Source organism: Branchiostoma belcheri, unplaced genomic scaffold (assembly GCF_001625305.1).
Source record: "Branchiostoma belcheri isolate BF01 breed outbred unplaced genomic scaffold, Haploidv18h27 scaffold169, whole genome shotgun sequence".
NCBI classification, from domain to species: Eukaryota; Metazoa; Chordata; class Leptocardii; order Amphioxiformes; family Branchiostomatidae; genus Branchiostoma; species Branchiostoma belcheri.
Window position 1 is genome coordinate 260,492 of NW_017803146.1, and position 21,200 is coordinate 281,691.

At 42.0% G+C, this 21,200-nt stretch overlaps 1 protein-coding gene and 1 pseudogene across 1 annotated transcript; both read right to left on the reverse strand.

The window, feature by feature from the left end:
* LOC109466521 overlaps nucleotides 1-2,302 on the reverse strand; it is a 6,487-nt pseudogene extending 4,185 nt beyond the window's left edge.
* Nucleotides 2,303-2,336: 34 nt separating this feature from the next.
* Nucleotides 2,337-4,300, reverse strand: LOC109466522 (D-beta-hydroxybutyrate dehydrogenase, mitochondrial-like). Its single transcript, XM_019764246.1, has 5 exons — nucleotides 4,081-4,300; nucleotides 3,724-3,948; nucleotides 3,447-3,599; nucleotides 3,187-3,292; nucleotides 2,337-2,481 (listed from the first exon to the last, which is right to left on the reverse strand). The coding sequence occupies exons 1-5, from the start codon at nucleotides 4,286-4,288 to the stop codon at nucleotides 2,337-2,339; spliced, it is 837 nt and encodes a 278-aa protein (XP_019619805.1). The 5' UTR covers nucleotides 4,289-4,300.
* Nucleotides 4,301-21,200: the final 16,900 nt, after the last annotated feature.

Here is a 21,200-nt window from a genome sequence, read left to right on the forward strand (position 1 = left end):
AAGAAAATACTTCACATGTTTCCTCCGTGAGAGGGTGGAGGTTCTTGAAATGAGTACAATGTCGAAAAGAAGTCAGTTTCCATACGAATGATATCATCAGGGTTTGTGAGGACGCATCCATCAGAGTTTCTTAATCTCAATACATTTTTCCTAGCATAATTCCTGTGTTCGAGATTTAAAAAATATTTGGAACAACGTTCCCCTGACTCCATCCATTTACATCTAGATAGAAAATTTAGCCTGTCTGTCTTTTCGCGATATAACATTTCAAGATCCTTTTGTTTGCACTCGTACTGCTCGAGGAATTCTGAGGAAGGGGAAGGGTCATCATCTATCTTATCTTTTAGTTCGTTTATTTCTTCCGTAAGCTCTTTCTCTTTAGCAGTATATTGGCTTTTTTTCCATGAGGAATATCTAATGGTATGACCCCGGATACAGCACTTAAAAGTATCCCAAACTATTTGCGGATCCGCCGAACCTATATTGTCAAAGAAAAAATCCTTAATAAATTTTTCGGTTTCTTTTAGATACATGGAGTCTAGCAGTAATGAAGTGTTCAGTTTCCAATAACCTTTCCCCCGGGGATAATCAGACAGAGCAAGTGACAAACCTATAAGGTTGTGATCTGATCTAAAGCGGTCTGCTATAACTGTTTTAGAAATTTTGGACAGCAGAGAGAAGGATACCAGGAAATAATCTATTCTGCTTGCCTGTTTTCTTCTTCGCCACGGGTAACGAGTGGCTCGTGGGTTGCGAATTCTCCAGATGTCTACAAGGTCTAATGTGTTCATTATGTCTAAAATCTTTTCCTGTGCTTGGGGGTGATAATTTTGCACCCTCTGTCCAGCTCTATCTGTTTTATTATCCAGCACGGTGTTGAAATCACCAACTATAATTAAGTTTTCAATAGCAATGTCTACGCCTTGTATGACTCTCTCTACTTCCGCAAAAAAGTCCGGATCGTCCCTGTTTGGACCGTACACATTGACCAAACATAACCTACAGTCATCGATCATTATGTCCAACACTATCCATCGTCCTTCCTTATCAACTATTTTGTCATTAATTTCGTAATCCAAACCTCTCTTAAATAATATCGACACACCTTTACTACTACTTGAACCATGAGAAAATACAATGGATCCTCCCCATTCTGAGACCCACGCATTTTCATCGTCAGCCTCAGAGTGGGTTTCTTGAAGGCAAATGATTTCAAAGGGTTTTCCGACAACCACGTAAAACTTCTTTCCTTTTACGTTTGTTTCCTATTCCATTGCAATTAAAACTGGCTATTTGTAGTTCCGATTTAGCCATGAGAAAGTTGTTGAAGGTAGTTCTAGAAATGATTTGCCCACATTAACAATGAAGAGAGGAAAATAATCGATATTTACATACCATACCACGCGCAGGTGTTCTGTGACCAGGTGTGTAAACAAGGCATTCCCAACAGTCACCGGGGCCAATCGGGAGCCGGCAATCAAGGCACTAATTAACCACATTGTATCGTGTGTGTACTCAGTATCCAAACAAAACAGAAACAACATTAAAATATCAATCCAAATCATAGTACAAACAAAATCAATAATAATGATAAACAATAGGAAATCAACACAAAACAAGGCAACTAATTAACCACTTAGTAGTGTGTGTGTACTCAATATCAGAGCAAAAACAGAAACAATATCAAAATATCAAACCAAATCATAGTACAATCAAATTTCATAAAATAAAATAAGGTAAAGTTCTGGGCTGGTAAATTGTGGATGATGGTGTCAATAAGTCAGCAAGAGATCTATTTTCCATGTTTTTCAATGAATACTTTTAATAGATCTGTCGAGTTCTTCGAAAAGTACATGAAGCGCTTAAGGCTCAGAGCGGTGTCGAGAAAAGACGACAACAGCTATGTTCTACAAAAGATCTCGGCAGGTAAGAATGTCAACAAGACGACAGCAGCTGTGTTCTACAAAAGATCTCGGCAGGTAAGAATGTCAACAAGACGACAGCAGCTGTGTTCTACAAAAGATCTCGGCAGGTAAGTATATATGTCAACAACACATGATCTTGATTGATACTCACAAGTGCTTACATAGTTAACGCCTTCTACCCCGAGAGGGACGCGGTCTTAAGTTTCGCTTTTGTACTTTTCCGCGTCGGTGTTCCCGTGTTGTGCCATCCGAGTCAGGGCTTGTGTCTCCCTCAGGTGCGTTTTGAACAGTACCGGTACCGCTTTCACGATCTTCCTGTCTTTTTTCTGCCGTTCTCTCCGTCTCTTGCGATTTTCCACTTTCTGCCTCAGGTTCATCTTGTAACCATCTCTGCGGGATCTTCCAATTTTCTTATAACTGCTGGATACTTGAATGCTGCAGACGCCGTACCTGAACGAACTTATTGAAAACGGCTGGCAAGAACATATCTGTAGCCCGTGCAAAGCTCTCTGGCTCCACAATGACGACTTTGACACCCCATTTGTGCATCTCATGCCTGTATTGGGGGTACATGTATGTTGGATAAGTTGGATAAACTTCTTAAGAACAAAAATATATGGGACTGATATTCAGGGCCACCAGCCTGGGAATAACTTCTGAAATCAGTCTTATTTTTTTTTTTTGCTTTTGTCTCGTACTTAAAATGGCGAGAAAATTCTATTTTATAGTATAAGGAAATGAAATGAAATACCTTTATTGTACATTCATACCACGACGGGCTAGGTACAGGTCATGATACTGAGTATGACAGACACATAACAAACGTATATAGAAAAATTGGAGACAAAAGATGCACTACTTGACTTAGACATACATACATAAGGAACATACAAGGGTACTATACTAGGCTAGTACATAGTGTTCTAGTCACTGAGCTAAAAAAATACAGACAGGTCAACTTCTTCTCGCTTTTTTGTACAGTGGAAAATGTGGCAGCAGATCATATTCGTGATACAGGGTTTGTCTAGACGCATCAAAATATAATGATTTGCTAGTCACATGGCCGACACTGGTCGTCGGGGGGGGGGCAAGGCAGACCTTGCAGCAGAGGTTGTGCATAATCATATAAATTTCATACAAAATTCAAATTCATAAAAATCCATACATCATCTATAAACGTTACATTACAATCGTAATAGAAATGCTGTAACTCTTGAGTGATGAGCAATACGCATAACAGAATTTATGACAGTACATTTACCTTAAAGCGTCAGAGAAAAACTCTACAGCCGCCTTGGCCATGCTGTAGGTACCCGCCATCGGGCTTGGGTAAAGCCCGTTCACACTGGAGATGTTCACAACGCGTCCTAACAAAGAAAACAACATCTATAAAACAGTATATTATTTTGATAAAAAATGCTTCTGGTAAAATCCGCGCACGTCACTTTATATGTAATGGTGTGTTGATAAAAAAAGAGCCACTGATTGAGTTAAAGCCACGAAGTCCCTTATGATAACTACCTTTCTCCCGACGAATCAGAGGTAAGAACGCCTTGGTGACCCGCACGGTACCGAAGGTGTCCACTTCCATCACATGTCGGTAGGCGGCGATGCTGACCCACTCTACCTCTCCCGGCTGCGTGACTCCAGCATTGTTTACAAGTGCGTAAAGACCTTGAAGCAACAAGATAATATTTCTGATATATTCTCATATTACCAGAAGACACAGTAAAAGACAAGGTCTTCATGTTTATAATGTTTTATGTAAAAATTGACCAAAAAATACGATTGTGGTCACCCTTTGACCCCGTGGGTAGTCGATCTTTGACCTGTTGTACAGCGGCCTTCACCTGTCCATCATCAGTCACGTCTATCTGAACAGTACTCAGCCTGCTCGAGCACTCAGCACGGAGTTTCTTCGACCCCTCCCCACCACTGTCTGCTAGCAGACAGCCGGCAAACACCGTGAACCCCAGCGAGTCCAGGCGTTTGGCAAGTCCAAATCCAAAACCACTGTCACATCCTGTTGTTAAAAAGTCAAGCATTCAAGGTCAATCATCCGTCTATACCTTACAAAAACTTTTTTAAAGAGTTTTGGTAGAATACAAAGACCAAAGGTGAACATGCTCACGACTGCAGGTGTTCAAAGTCCTACCTGTAATGAAGACAGCTTTGCCGTTCCCGTTAACTCGGCTCTTTGGCGCCAAGTACAGAACCAGACAGTATCCCACTGAACCCATCAGTATCCCCGTACACAGGTAGTACAGGACAGGTGCACAGTGGGACAACAACAACAACAAGCCTAAAATGGCGGATAAGCCAGCCAGGCTTGCACAGTAGAACAGGTACAGTGGCTTAACCATTGTCGGAACCTATCCTTATGCTGGACTTTGATTTTGGCACGCCTCTTTCTGATCCACAGTCATTATTTGAGGTGAGCAAAGGGCAAAGTTCGCCATGACCAATGCCAGTGTGCATGTCTACATCTCATTTATTAAATAGGAATAGTACTAGTGTTCAGCGAAAAATTCAACGAATACTGACTTGATGAAATACAGAGAATCAAAAGAACTCACCATTATAAATTTAAAGTTTTTCTTTAAGTACTGCTGATAAAACAAATACCAAGAAAAATTCATCTATCTATTTGGCCATCCAATCATATGTATTCTGTTGACGTTGACATATGTGCCATATGTTTATGACTGCATGGTACGTACGTGGTATAGTGGTCCCAAGAATCTAGTGGTCTTGGTGACAATATCAGTAATTGCAGGTGGTCTGCGTCTGCGTGCATATTGTACGAATGGGCCTTAGGACGTTCTAGAGTTTGTTGTAAGAACTCTGCGATTGTTAGGAACCTTTGCAGCAACGTGAAATATATCGCGGACAACCCACGGTGAAGCATTGTCCGAGTAGATATAGAATATAGAAAGTACTTCATGGTATCTGTCTTAGTATCAAGAATGCAACACCAACAAAGTATACTTCTAGGAGGTCCTTCAAGCTTGAAGCATTTCAATGGTGAGTGTTGTGAACCCACTGTGATCCATATGTGCACTACCATACAAGAAAGCCCCTATTTGAGAAGTAGACTAGTCCTGTTACGCAACCCCCTATCTTAGAAGTAGAATAGTCCAACCTAGGAACCTCACTCTGGAGTTAGAGTCCTGGAGGCAACACAATAAAGTGGGCACACCCCAGTTTATTTGGCGTGTCTATTCGAAGCTGCACACCCTCAAAACTAGCGACCGTCTCTGCCGTGGAGTAGTTTGGAAGGAGAATAACTGTATATGGGACGAAAGGATATCCCTTCAGCTACAAGACCAGCTGGGTTTGGTTTCTTCAACCTTTTTAAGTTTTGTAAAATCAATGGAAAAAAACATTATTTTCACTCCAAATTAATGCACAAAATTGCGAATTTTCACGTAGGATAATCCCATACAAGAAAAATTTTCCGGCAGAAATGACTGATGCTGGCAGAAAGACCCAATCCTTGACTATACCCGAGTAAATTATAAAGAAAATTCTTGCACTGTAATTTTTTAAATCGTCCACAGCGCGAGGGGTTGCAAATCCGCGACTAGGAAGGCGCAGAGCGAAATCTAGGTCAAACGGGCGGATTGCACTTGGCGCGCAAGGATACCCGGAAGTAAGGTTCGGAGCCAAAAGAAAATTTTACCCCAAAATCACCATTTCTTACACTCTTCAGCCATGTTAATGTTTTATGATATTTCATGGCAGTTTATGAGAAATGTCACCTCAAACTTGGACCCTCAAAACCCTTTCGTCACTTTTTTACCAGTCGGACTATCGTCGGAAGAACTGTTGTGTGCACCGTAAAGCACGATGCTCCTGTAAAAGTCCAGTGTGCGGCCTGATCACTACAATCTAGAAGAAGAACTTGCAACACACTCATAGACGCACACCTATACAAAAACACTCTCCACACACGTCCGGCCCTTACTCTTTCTTAAGGCCACACCGACTTAATTTTATGGATGTTATCCTCTGAAGACCCCCAAACTAGTCCGCGCGGGCGAATAAAAAAAAAAAACGGCCAAAAATAAAAATAAATGCTACTAAACCACAGGAATACAAAGTTGGTATTGTGAATTTGCGGAAGTACTTGGTGACATATACGACAAGCCGGCACATGCTGGCTTTTTGTGAAATTTATTAATCTGTCATTAAATAATAATAATGCATTTAATAATAATTAAATGCATTTTATCTGTCAGTGTCCTCATTACGATTTTGAAAAAAAAGTTATTCAAAGATGTCGCCAATATTTCCCCAAGTTTTTCATATCTCAACCAACAACAAAAGACTATATTATTGCTAAAGTCCACCAACCCATTTATTTTTCAAAGAGTCGGACAATTCATCTCCCACTGCCTCCTGAGAAGAAGTGAACCCCCTAATAGCATGACAAGAATAGTTGAATAAGATAGAATAGATTAGAATAGCAGTCACATTGTTCCTATTACCTGTTCACATATTGCATATTTACTTTTTTTTTTATCCTGTATGTATACCAACGTTATTAGATTTATGTAGAGATAGTAGGTTCGATAAGTATATCGTACACGTAGAAGTTCCTGTCAGCAAATAGTCTTATACATGTATCATCACATTTTCTTGTCAATGTCTGTATGCAATTATCCCTCGGGCAGGAATTTGCAATAAACAACTTCAATTAATTTTAGTATTGTTGTTATCTTTTGATTTAAACACTTGCCATACATTGTATCCATTGCAATTGTTGCGCAATAAAGATTGAACTAATAAAGATTGAACTAATTAATCGACTACAGTTCTTGAGTCATGGAGCTTCGCTAGCCTGGCTGCCATCCTCCAGAGTTACCACGGGCTCCGTATTGTCGCTAGAGCCTCGGAGAACGTGATCTTTTTTTTTTTTTTAGAACAGGTGAAAATCAATGCGCCCGGCGTGGTCATCCATAAAATTAAAACGATGTGGCCTAACTTACGCAGTGAGTTTCCCCCACAAGTACTGTACATGTAGCTACAGCATCCTCCATGACCATAATACTGTCGCTGTTCAGCACGGTGTTGAGCCGATGAGCTATGGTTAACATGGTGCAGTCTGTGAAGGCGTCGTGGATGGTCTTCTGTATCAAGCTGTCTGTTTCTGAGTCGATGGCCGCTGTCGCAAAACACACAAGAACCAGGCCAGTTTTAGTGACGACGTCGACATCAGCAGCTACGAGTACAAGACATCAAGACGCCAATTTTCCACCGCACTTTGACTTCAACTTTTACTTAGATCATAATCATTACAGAACTTAACATTGTGGTTACCATTGCCCGTAAAAGCGGCACATCTTCACTTGAAGCCAACATGTGTACTTGAGATTTCAGGATCATCTGTAGTAGACAAACTAAGGAGAAAGGTAAGAATACTTTCAATCGTTTAATGATAGTTAAGTTGTTCTAAGAGTGATAATGTTAATATAGATAGCATTACTGTTCGACGTACATACCTTTATATATATTTATCTGAGCTGTCTTACCTAAGTCAGATCAAATCAAATTAGCATGGGACCAAAGTACCTTTTTAACGGCATAGAAGCTCTTATGTTCAATAGCGGAGTTTTAATTGTAGTTGTAATCAAACTACTGTAGTTATTTCTCATGCGCCCCCCTCCCCACGGCCAAAGACCTGTTCTAGAACCTCGGCATCAGTGACGTCATTTTGCTAGAAGCCGTCGTGCTCCTCATGAAGGTACCGCCGCCTTGTCCATGGCCCGGGGACAGCATTGAAGTCGTCGGGGACTGAGGGACAACTAAAGCCAAAGGACCTGCCAACTGTTTCGCCATGTTAGGCTGAGGTACGGCTTGTGCAAGGCTATACGTCCTCAGTTGCTCCCGAGTCGGTAGCGGTGGCGGTGCAGGGATGTGGCCAGCCTCCATAGTAGCCACTGTTTGACCGGCTTCTGCCACATTTTCCACCGTTTCGTCACCCTTTGTGACCTTAGTCTTGTGCGTCATCTTGTTGGAAGCCGTCGTACTCCTCATGAAGGTACCACCACCTTGTCCCTGACCTGGGGACAGCATTGAAGTTGGCGAGGGCTGAGTGACTCCTCCGAACCCATGTGAGATTCCGGACATTAGAAGTTCCATGGGTGTCAACGCTGGAGGAGGAGGGGCAAGTCCGGGTCCATGTGAGATTCCGGACATCAGAAGTTCCATGGGTGGCAACGCTGGACGAGGAGGAGCAAGTCCGGATCCATGTGAGATTCCGGACATCAGAAGTTCCATAGGTGGCAACGCTGGAGCAATATTTACAAATTCTCTCCGACACAGGTAGTTTCATATATCGCCCTTTTTCGATTTCCAAGGGGTGGGCACTGATTCTAATTTTACTAATAGTGGAGCGCTGCTCAAAGTCACAGTGTTCTAGGTATAGCCAGCGTGGTTAGTCTGGTAGAGACTAGCAAAAGGTTGATGCTATAATATCATATGATCAGAAGGCATCTCCTGAATCTGGGTGTTGTAGTGCTGCTCGATCTCCGTGAGAATACGTTCCTGATCACCGTCACACACAAAGTTGACGACCGCTTTCTGGCGGCCGCAGAACCACGGCGTCCACTCCTGGAGGGAAGGGGGGGGGGGGGTAATAACAAGTTTTAACAAGTTTTATTGCAAATTCTTGCCGAGGGTAAATTGAAAGAACAGAAGAAACATTTGGTATAAAAACAGAGAATTAGTACACATAGAACTACTGATAACTACTAGGAAAACTACTAATAAAAACTACTGGGTTTGACTTCTTTTTTGATTTGTGGGTTTTCGGATGTTAAGAGGAGAGTAGTTTTCATTTGGTTATGTGTGAAAGTTGGGGTAGAATTTGGAGGCTACGTCAAAGAGTTAATTTTGTTCATTGCTATAGAGGTTACAATTTGTGATAAAATGCGTTTCGTCTTCCACAGTATTCAACGTACAATGTTTAATAATAATAAATAACATTTATTGTACATTCATGCCCCATCGGGCTAAGTACAGGTGAACAGTGCAAAGGTATTTACATGTTTGTAGTACAAACTGGACTACTGATACTGATCTAACTACATAAGCAAACTAACGTGGATGTCATGAGCTAAACAATATTGAAGCATGATAAGAAGGCGTTCGATAAACACACAAGAACCAGGCCAGTTTCAGTGACGACGTCGACATCAGCAGCTACGAGTACAAGACATCAAGTAGACAATTTTCCACCGCACAGTCATTCTACATCAACTTTACTTAGATCATAATCATTAGAGAACTTGACGTGGTGTTGATGGTTTCCATTGCCCGTAACAGCAGCACATCTTCAGTTGAAACCAACATGTGTACTTGAGATTTCAGGATCACCTGTAGTAGACGAACTAAGGAGAAAGGTAAGAATACTTCGCATCATTTTCTGATAATCCTTAGTGTGATAAGATCGATGTAGATAGCATTCTTGTTAGGCCACACCAAGTAAATTTTATGGATGACGTCCTTTGGAGACCCTAAATCTAATGCGAGAGGGCGAGAAAAAAACAAGAAGGGCCCTAAAAAACATGATGCCTAGATTAGAAATATACTATGAGACGACAAATGTTAGGACACAAATTGAATGAGGTGACACAGTGTAGCAATTAAGAAGTCTTATTCATCATCAAAACAGCAATAAATCAGGTGGAACAGCAGTTGTCGTCCTGTCTTGTTTTCGCGTTACAGGTTTCACGTCAATCTGACGATTTGTGGCACTGTCGTGACTCTTTGTTCATAGTTACAGGAAGCGGAATTTTTTTTTTCTAGGAACAGGCCAAAATCAATGCGCGCGCGGACGTCATCCATGAAATTTACTTGGTGTGGCCTTAAACACTTTACAATTGATGTTCATACCTTGATATATATTCATCAGAGATTTACTTAAATCGGAGGAAATCTAATTCGCATGGGACGTTGCAAAAGGACTCTAGGGAAGTCTAGTTTTACCTGAGAAGAGTTTTAATTGAGTTTGTAATTAAACTAGGTATTTCTCAAGCGCCCCCCTCCCCATGGCCAAAGACCTGTTCTAGAACCTCAAATCTAAAAACCCCGGCGTTAGTGACGTCATAGAACAGTACAACAGAAGTAAACACATCGCCGCGAACCTCCAGCCAGAGCAGACGTGAACCTTCACCGCTCCCGCTCATCGCCGCGATTTTCTGACAAAAGTCAATAAAGATTTGAATCTTTCTAACAATTCTTTATCCACAGCTCGTTCGAGACCACATGGCTTAAGGTGAGGCCATAATTTGTTGTTCTTTTGGTTGTATCTCGTTATGAAATTATCGTTTTTTAACGTTGTAGTTAGTGTGTTGTTGTATATATTACTTAAGAGATGCAACCTCCGATCCCCTCCCCCCGCACGCCATCGCTTATGCACGTAGAAACATTCAGCGCTTGTGTACATGTACATTTCAGTTGCGTACATTCGAAGACGTTATCGACGTAGCAAGTTTAAGTAAAGCGACGGTCACAACCCGCCGTGCGTGCTTTTTGTCCGTACGTTTTTTGGGAGGCTACGTCTGCTACGTTTTTTCTGAAAACGTGGGGAAGGAGTGGCATCTACGCACGTCACTCGCAACTCACTCGCACGGTTGCACAAAGTGTAAGAGTGTGGTCTGCACGCCAAGTCTGGCCGTGAGCGGTTGCGTGCATCGTACGTTGCGCAAGTGGTAAGTGAGTTGTACATGCTTACAACGTACGATCTCCGTGCGATTACTTTACCGTAAGGAGGCCGTGCTCACACTTGCTTCTTCCGTACGGTGGGTACGGGGCACGCGCGTCGCCCGTACTCGCACGCACGGGTGGTGAATCCGCAGACCGCACGTAGAAAAAGTTTTACATGCACTTAAAGTTCTACGGCGTGTCTGCGTGCTCCCAACTCCGTAGGATTCCGTACGGAGGTGGTACTCACCACGCACGGATGCCCTGCGTTTGCCCACGTTTTTGCACGTAGACAGCACGCAGAAGCACGTACGGCGGGTTGTGACCGTCGCTTAAAAGTCACGACATCTCGATATAAACGTAAAGCGTAGAAGCTGCGGAGTTGGGTGATCATTCACGTGATCATCACGTGTGCGCGCTGAGATCATCACGTGATTTATCTGCGCGTAAAAGTGCAGGTAGGTAAAAAAATCAGTGCGTAACTATTTATAGCAGAAGAAGTAAGAATTAGATTAACAGGTAGGTATGTACGTTAGGGTTAAGAGATGGCTGCAGTGCCACTTTCTGACGGCAGGGTGCGCCACTTGTACGTTGACACCACACAGGAAGCAGGGAGGTTCTATTGAACAGAACTTCCTGGTCAATAGAACCTCCCTGCATGCTGGAAGCGACACAGCTGAAGAACAGTCTTACGGCGCCCGAACTGAACGCCGAAACTAAATGATTAGATAGAACCTCTGTGTGTCCGCTTAATTGCTGTCAATGAAAGAAAGACTATTCACGTTTATGCTCTTACAAGCTAAGTACAGGTCATGAATAAACAAAGTTGTCGACCGCTTTTTTTCTGGTTTGCATCTCGATATACGAGTCGGAATACAGAAATCTGGTGATCAGAACATTGGGACGAAGTGCCACAGCAAGTAAATTTTGTGGATGACATCCTCTGCAGACAACTTGTGACATCATAAACCTTGTTAAGGCCACAGTAAGTAATTTTTATGGATAACATCAGCGCGCGCATTAATTTTTGCCTGATTTTGAAAAAAAAAGAAATTTTGTTGCCTTCTGACAGTGGTCAACATGCCCAAAATGGGCAAAGATGTCTGTTGGAAGGTGAATGGCACATAACTATGAAGAGAGGAGACGAAAAAGGCTCTGATCTAATGTTTTGTTTCTTACTTTGATGCAGTGATATGTAATACTGACTGTGTATATGTGATGGTTCCCATTAAATGAAAACCATTTGACCAATGATTGAGTCAAAATTTTAAATTGTAGGAACCTTGTTTTTTTCGGCCCGCCTTGTTTTTTTTTCGCCCGCTCGCATTAGATTTGGAGTCTACGGTGGATGTCATCCATAAGATTTACTTGCTGTGGCCTAAACAAGAAATAATATAGTGCCTATATTGCGCAAAGCCAAAGTTTACTGACAAGTATTACAACGGCCATGTGTCACTGAAAAAGTTTTCAATCATTGTACATCACATATAAAAGGAATGAAGTACATCACTGCATCAAAGTAAAAGACAACACAATACAATAAATCAGAGTACGTCGATGAAGGTTAGACATCTTCTCATCTGACGTTTTCAAAATCATATCCAGTTGCTTGAGTAACTGTTTTTTGGCATATAATAAATCAGAGTCTTGTCTTATCTCCTCTGCTCCTCTGTTTATATTACATGTAGCTGCCATCCATGTTCCGGCCATTTTCAGCAGGTTGACACTGTCAGATGGCAACAACATTTCTTGTTTTTTTTCTCTCCAAAACTCACTCACTCACTCACTCACTCACTCACTCACTCACTCACTCACTCACTCACTCACTCACTCACTCTCACTCTCTCCCATAGCTTAGTCAGCCGTCGGGGCAGCATGATGTTTGACCAAGTTCTTCAACTGCTGGCGGTCCTCCGCCAGTCTGGCCATCTGGTTGGCTGTTAGACCAGACCACAAAACTACAGGCAAAAAATCAATGCGCGCGCTGATGTCATCCATGATATATTATGTGGCCTAAGTCAATCCTGTCCGAAAATCTTTAATAGATTTGCTACCAACGTCGACACCTCGAGTTCCCGATTATACCCTTTAGGCCACAGCAAGTAAATTTTATGGATGACATCCTCCGCGGACTCCAAATCTTATGCGAGCGGGCGAAAAAAAACAAGGTTCCTACATTTTAAAATTTTGACTCAATCATTGTACAAATGGTTTTGATTCAGTGGGAACATCACATTTACACAGCCAGCATCACATATCACTGCATCAAAGTAAGAAACAATACATTAAATCAGAGCCTTTTCTGGTCTCCTCTCTTCATAGTTATCTGCCATCCACGTTCCGGCATGGCTACAGACATCTTTGTCAATTTTCGGCATGGTGACCACTGTCAGAAGGCAACAGAATGTCTTTTTTCTTTTTCAAAATCAGCCAAAAATCAATGCGCGCGTCGATGTCATCCATAAGAATTACTTGCTGTGGCCTTATTTACCCCCACTCTGAGAGTTGCTAATATTTTGAAGCGATTTCTGACGCTCTACCGGCTATTCCAAGATCAGGGTGTACCAGGGTGTTGCACTTGGGCCAATTTTTCAAGTTTCAAACCTTTCAGTGCAGAAACTTGAACTTTAAATGATACCATAAATTATGACTTTTATTTTTTTATACTATGAACGGTTTAAAGTACAAGCAACATAAAACATAACATTTAAAACATAATGTTTTGAACAGCTATTTACCAAAGGTTCCGGAGTATATACACGTTTTTTTTTTAATTTCAACAGAATTCATTGAATATTTAGTGAGAATGATGTCATTGGTATACCCTGATATTGGAATAGCCGTATCAAAAGTAAAACACACCTCTGATCACACTGAAAAAGTGCATTGTCCCTCCCTACATGTGGTTCAAACTGTATACTAGTATCCACCCTTTGCAGCTGGTGTAACCGCCCTTACGCGTAACACACACGTAACATAGGCCGTGTCTATACGGAATCACCCAAACCGCGATTTGGGTAACTCACATTCCTCACATCTGGTCCACGTGCCACACACACCTGTGAAACCGTGTCCGAACATAATGCGCTTGAGCTACATTTATTGCTGTTTGATGATAACACGCAAGGTGGCGTGTTATTAATGTCAGAGGTCAACGACCTGCTTGCTGATGCCCCCCTCCCAGCGTATCTCGGCCGAATGCCGGCGTGGTCCCGCCAGAGGCTCACCCTAGAACGGACACATTATTTGACCATTACTGCTCTTTAAGTTGCTGCCACGTAAAAGTTGGTATTGCATATAAAAAAAGAAATATCACTCCGTAATCCATGACCAGGCAAAGTCACATTGAAATCACATTGCGTTCAGACGCAAATCGCGATGCGGGGAAACCGATTCGAAACCACCTCTAGAAGTGGCTTGGGATCGAGGCGCTTTCAATGTGATTTCGGAGCGTTCAGATGGAGCCACTTGAAACCGGCTTCGGGGTAAACCACATGTAAACCGCCTTGGGTGATTCCGTCTAAACACGGCCATAGTTTAGATTCCCTACATTGTCTTCCCCAGCTGCCTGATCACGTATTCTCTTCTTGTTGAACACGTGCTGATCACGTGCTCTCTATCTGCTAGGACACGTGCCCCTTCTCTCCCTTCTCCTCAACATGTACTGTAATTCACTTTATGTAGCAAAAGATAACAAGTTGAGTCTTAAAAAAGACTCTGGCGACGGTTTTTTCTGTAATATGTTGGTTGGTGGCCCCGATTTTATTTGTGCATCTCCCGTCAACGTACCAGCCCACCCCCGGTAAATATCGTACAATCCCTGGTGTCGGTCAGTGACCTAAATTAAAACACAGCATGTCTCTCCTATACCTTATGGTGACCGTGCCTCTGGACCAAGAGGTTGGGAGTTCGAATCCCGACCAAACATACACAATGTCGCATACCTTGCTAACTATATTAATAACTATATTCAACATGCATTCAATGTAGCTTGATAAACATCGGATGTATTTTGAGTTTGAGTATTGCATGCGGCTTCTTTCCACCATCATCAACCTCGGCTGACGTGTGCGGGACGGTACTCGTGTTAGACCTGTAACACTTTTAAGAAACCATATTTCTTTGTTGCCATGTATTGCCTGGCGTAAATTAGCAGGTGCTCAGGTAAAGTGCGCCTCACCTCATGCGATAAAACCTGAGGCACGGTCAGAAACTGACTGGGATCTATATATCTTCCCGACAGCGGAATGGTAATAGAATCATAACAAGATATATTTAATGCTTCTAGCTTTTACCGAGATCCGTGGTATGATTCTTAAAAAAATTTGGAAGTCCATTCTTACCGACATACTCATACACCAAGTTCTGTTTCCAACAGCCCTCTAAAAATGTTTTTTTGTTCCGTGTTTACCAAATAATTGTCAGGGGCTATTTGTCAGTCTATTTGTCAAACCCTATCAAGCTGGGCAGAAGGTACCTCCCTAAAGGTGGGGCTTACGGTACAATATTCTTAACTACACACATTTACAGCATATGGCAGTTCTAAAGATTCTACGCATATCTAGCTTTTGCACACTTAAGCGTGTCCATAATGGAAAATGGTTGCTAAAGATGGTCCGATACGCCACCCTTGGCTGTCTTATACCACCCTGGGATCTGCTTGGAGATTAGTCAGTTGGTGCCTATATAATACAGAGTTCTTCACTAGTTAGTACGAATGAAATTCCTTTGGCTTCTGGGGCGGATCCTAGGTGGCCGATCCGGACCGTGTGTGAAGGCGGGGATACAGATAACGAGGCAGACAATAAAAGATCATTGCTAAGGCCACGACTGAATGATTATTATTGCATGTGGTGGAGCTAGAAATCTCCATTACAATAATAGGAAAAACAGATTATTATTTTACAAACGCGTGCCTGTACATAGTGGAATTTACAGGATGCATGGAGGAAGTGTGAGGCTGTATACATGTCAGCATTCTTCCCCGGCGATATGATGATATACTTACTATAATAGTTACTTTACTTTGGTCAAATTCCCGCTCGAACCAAACAAAAAACACTTTCCACTTCACTCTATATTCCTCCATCAGAGACTGTAATTTACGTCTGATGTGAGGTTGTCAATTAAGTTACTCCTAGGACTTCTTTGACCTATCCTGGGTTCCCAAAGAAAGTATAATTTCTTCTCTCTATGTGATCTTGTAAGGGTGCCAAGGTCAAGGACGACGATGGTAGCTAAGCCTCGATGGGTGCCCTTACAAAGTTCGTAAGATAAGCCGCCGATGTTGGAGTTGCACGACCCGAAAGAAAGACACAGGAGCCGACAGCTACGTAGAAAGTGGTCTGTATTCTCTTCTCTCTCAAACGGGAACTAACTTAACTACATGAGTGCAGGGGCTTTTATATTTTTACCCGCCTACACACAGGTTTCTTGGAAAAAGTTACATTCTTTGTATCACAATCACATCCTTTCCCTTTCTTAAGATGTTACTGACCAGTCCCTGGACATGCCCAAATAAGGCTAGGGCCAGGCGGTCAGGACGTGTGCCGGCCTAGACCCCTGGGAAGATAGTCATTAGGAAGTGTCATTCAAAGGTCGCCCACTCCTTCCCAGTATAGGGCAGGAGAAAGTGACCGTACCAGGAATGTCTCAGGATGTCCCAGGAAATACACTGTCACTCTTACTATCAATAATAAAATATATCCTACAAGGTTAGAGCACCCTATTACAATCTGTTTGAATACACCCACTCCTCACCGCACCTGGATGGGTGGTGTATATTACACTGAGGTAATAGATACCCCCAGTTAAAGTTACTGTTATTCTAAGATAGGCCAATAGGATGGAATCTAGGAAACAGGATACTGCTTTGCTTCAGAGGCTGTGCTCTCTGGGTAACTGTCCATGGTGGGGGATGGCAGATGGCAATAATTAATCACGCCGGACACCTGGATGGGTGGTGTATATTACACTGAGGTAATAGATACCCCCAGTTAAAGTTACTGTTATTCTAAGATAGGCCAATAGGATGGAATCTAGGAAACAGGATACTGCTATAGGGGGCGGAGCTTCCATCCTTTTGCTTTCTTTCTCACAAAAGTCTAAACCAGTCAGGCTGTAGCTGTGTGGTGGAACAGACGTGTGCTTGGTAGGGAACTCTTGGCAAAAACTCTACAGGCATGACACTGACACATCGGGCTACCAGTTGAGCCGGCGGGGAAAAACTATTAGATCCCCCGTAGAGAGCCCGGCCCCAACCACGTTAAACTGGATACGACTACGAGGCTATGGCCACATCAGCCCAGTACACCGGGCTTTCTAGGATCTGGTCCTGTACGAAAGACAGCGCGGATGGACCATGCAGAGATATCCGGCAGCCCACGATGGTTTAATAAATACCATACCAGGCTCGTCCAGGCCTAAGGTAAGCTGAGAGGTATGTTTCACCGTATATTATTTTGTACTTCCTTATGTTATTTGATGTGTTACATACCTGTAACAAATGTTGCGATTGTAGCCGTGACGTCTGTACCCCTGCAATTCTGTCGCCAAATAATCTAGTATTTTTTTGTATTTATAAACCCTTCCTTGAGAAGTTGTTAATTGTGGTTTTAAATGGGGTCACCACTATATGTGAAGAAGAATTACATGTATGACCTACGATTTGGCAATGTATTACAGTTTACGATAATGTCGACAGTAATTTTCCCCATCATAGTACCATCGTGAAACAGTTCTTGTGATCTTTGGAAATTGTCCGTAGAAAAATTCTTTACGTCTTTTTGAGAAAGTACAATTTGGTTGTGATTTGTGAAATATTCTATTACATTGAAGAATTCTTAACTACATGTTTTATGTTCGCTAGAAAGTCGATACTATCAGCGGTCTTAGAAAAATTTATATAAAGAAATATCTTTATCCAGAAATTGTACCCGAGGTTGACTAGGCTTGCCTGTCCCTGACCATTCCTGTAGTTGTAAGAGTATATTTTGACCTACACAGGCGTAGTGTGTACTTTCACTTTCTTTCTTACAAAAGTGTCAAATGCCTGTTTCATGACAACTTAACATCATTCAACTTAAAACATTTTGTGTACCCTCCCAAATGTTTGTCTGATACTCACTGCTTTTGTTAGGTTAGAGATTTCACCTATTCATGAGCTTGAATAGTGTCCGAATTCGTAGGTCATGCTAGTTCTGACACACGTTCCACCTACAGCAAAGCAATTCTAACCACGGCGTTCTAACAGATAGATACATATTTGGCTTTCTAAGGATTGTTCTACAGGCCCCAGCCATACTAGACATAAACCTCTTTTGACATACTAGCTATAAATCTTTCCAGTTGACCTTTCTAGTTATTGTCATCATGTAGGCAAACAAAACCAACCCCGTAAACACCCTGGCATGCACTAATTGATTTGAGCGGGCGGGCAGTACTCAACGCACCGTACGGATACCAGGCAGTCTACGATGGTCTAACTGCCAGGCTATACTGAAATAAGATACTCTTAAACTTTTTATTACAATTATAATATTATGACGATATGGTTCTATTTCACGATTTGAAAATCTTGACGGTATATGACATAAATAAGTTTCAAACAGCCATTTTTGTCCATAAGGTGATACATAACAACTCACAATTACCAGTACAATACAAGAACTTATTCAAACTTAATTCAGATATACGTTTCATTTATGCCCTTTTCTCTCTTTATACCCACAGGTAAACTTCGCCATGTCCACCCTGAGATGCAGACTACAGCAGGAGTTCACTGGCTAGCATGAAACCTTAGCATGAAACCTAGTCGTGGAAGGATTGGGGTGTGCATTCATGTTTTGCAGCCAAAATTGAAAAACAAGCATGGAATGTAACAGCATCATGAAAGCGAAGAAAATAATAAATAAAAAAGCAAGACTGACACAAACATACATGATAGAAAACACACAAGTGAATAAAATTCCTTACACAAAGCATCACTGTTACACTACATGTGTCACACAGTAAAGTTATAAAAAAAACGACCAGCATCATATAGTTGCAGCTAAAAACACATTTGAAATATTATAAGCTTGAATATGCTGCTCCTGAGTAAGAAATTTGTTCTCTCTTGATAGAAGAAAACATATTTGAAATATCAATAAAGACAATCATTAATATTCTGTGTGCAAAAAGCCACAGTTTGCCCAAAAAGGTGCTATTGCATGCATGGTAACATAAGCCTTTCCTGCTTGTTCTGATGACCACAAGGCCGGAGGCTACCTCAAAACCAATTCCCTAGGGAATGCATTCATGCAATTTTTGAAATTCTTTCAAAGCGATCGCAGTACTTACACAAATGCCTCCGCCCCTGAGGCGTCGCCAAAAATGGACATGTTCACGGAACTATATATTCACGGTGGTGACAGGTGCAGTAAAAAGAAAGTCCAGGAATTATTTGTTAGCTGTAATGATAAGTTCACGGTACAGATCTAGAAGTGACAGTGAAAACAGTGAACATAACAGTACTGTGAAAAGTAACTCGTTCTAGAACTTCAAACCAGTACGTGCGTACGTCGTTAGTGACGCCATAGAACAACACAACATTCCATGTAAACACATCGCCGCGAACCTCCAGCCAGAGCAGACGTGAACCTTCACCGCTCCCGCTCATCGCCGCTATTTTCTTCGATCGAAAACCCAATAAAGATTTAAATTTTTATAACAATTCTTTATCCACAACGCAGTCGAGACCGCAGGGCTTAAGGTGAGACATAATTTGTTGTACTTTTGATGTTAGCCATGGAAAAAAGTTACTGTTACATATTGTCACTGCGCACAGCCCCACTAACAGCATGTTGCTGCGGCGAGCTGCCGGGACGTACAGCTGGTTTATCGCACGTTAGATTTTCTGCACGTCAGCACTAAACTAGTCAGTAAATCTGTGGACATTGTTGGCTCGCTATACAAGTCAAAGTCACGGAAATTGCAGTCGGTTGAAGTGTGCACATGTACAAATGTATGGTTGCGAGCGCGGCGATCGTTTAGTGCATTAACAAGCGTAGAAAACAACGGTAAACATCAACCAACTCCAGGTAGGTATGGCTTGCGCGGGTTAAAAAGTAGAAAATGATTGAAAACAGATATTAGGGACGGAACTATAGTGGGCAAATCTATCAGCTGCAGTGCCGATCTGTCACGGCAGGTGGCGCCTCAGTGCGACACTTGGCATGCCAGCGAGGGCCGTTGCTATAGTGGAGAACAACTACCGGGCATTCCACTATCCACACTGCACAATCATTGGATCATCCTGCATGAGTTATGGGGCAGTGCCGAAGTCGCGCGGTGTGAACCGAGTCCCCGCAGGTGAGCAGTTTCACTGGATCTGGGTGAGTGGGTGGGTCAGAAAAATGAAGGGAAATGCCTTCTCCTCTTAAAGCTTCCCCCATCCACCCTCCTGCCTCAACTGCTGGGTCGGTCCCACCTTGCTTCTTCGGGGTTGCTGATGTCTCCGAATGAAAGGGCAGAATGGAGTGCTCGCGCGCCTTATAAGGGGTTGATTTGTGACGTCATTTCGGATGACCAATCACAGTGCAGTGAAGATAGTGTGCCTTGTTTACCACGTTTGGGCATGAGTCATCACAATGGAATGCAGGGCATCAACCAATAGGCATGCAGCTTTCCTCTATTCTTCTTGCTGATTGGCTGTTGGGATTTAACTTGATTAACAGACTGCACAGAGCATTTCCACCTGCACAGAGCATTTCTTGCTGATTGGCTGTTGGGATTTAACTTGATTAACACCTGCACAGAGCATTTCCATACTGACAGTATGTCTGTATTCAAGTGTTTTGGTAGGGATTTCAAGCTTTCCTGCTCCGGCATTGGAATGCGGGGCATGGACGTTTTTTTATTATTTTGAAAATCAACAGTTTGCATTATGCAATTAAAAATCCTAACCAATAAAGTAGGGAATAGCTATCCAACTGTTGTTTTAGTTGTATTTTACTTCATATTATAGTTATATCAATGTAAATCATTGTTTTCCCTTGTGTTTCTCATTCTTTCCCTGCCATGTCGTAAAATGTGGTGAACCCATCGCTGTATTTGCTCCAAAGCAAATATTGGCCTTTCTAGTTCTATTAATATTGAAATAATGAGATATAGACATGCTCTCTCATCTAGAGGATTAATAAGATAGAAGAACGCTGTCTCATTAATTCCCTAGTAAGAGATGATAGGAATTATTTGAGATTGGCGCAATGTACTGCGACAACGTGTTTATGGGTTGTTATATATAAATGTAGTTATCACGTATTTCCTTCCAAGTATTAATGAAACTTTATTGCATGTTCATTCCCCGGGGGGATAAATGCACAGATGTACAGAGTACGATGTACTAGAGAGTACTACAACAGTAGTAATAAAGAAGGGCTAACATCAGGTCTAAGGTATACAATGCTAAAATATATATATATATATATATATATATATATATATATATATATATATATATATATATATAGAGAGAGAGAGAGAGAGAGAGAGAGAGAGAGAGAGAGAGAGAGAGAGTACGAGTAC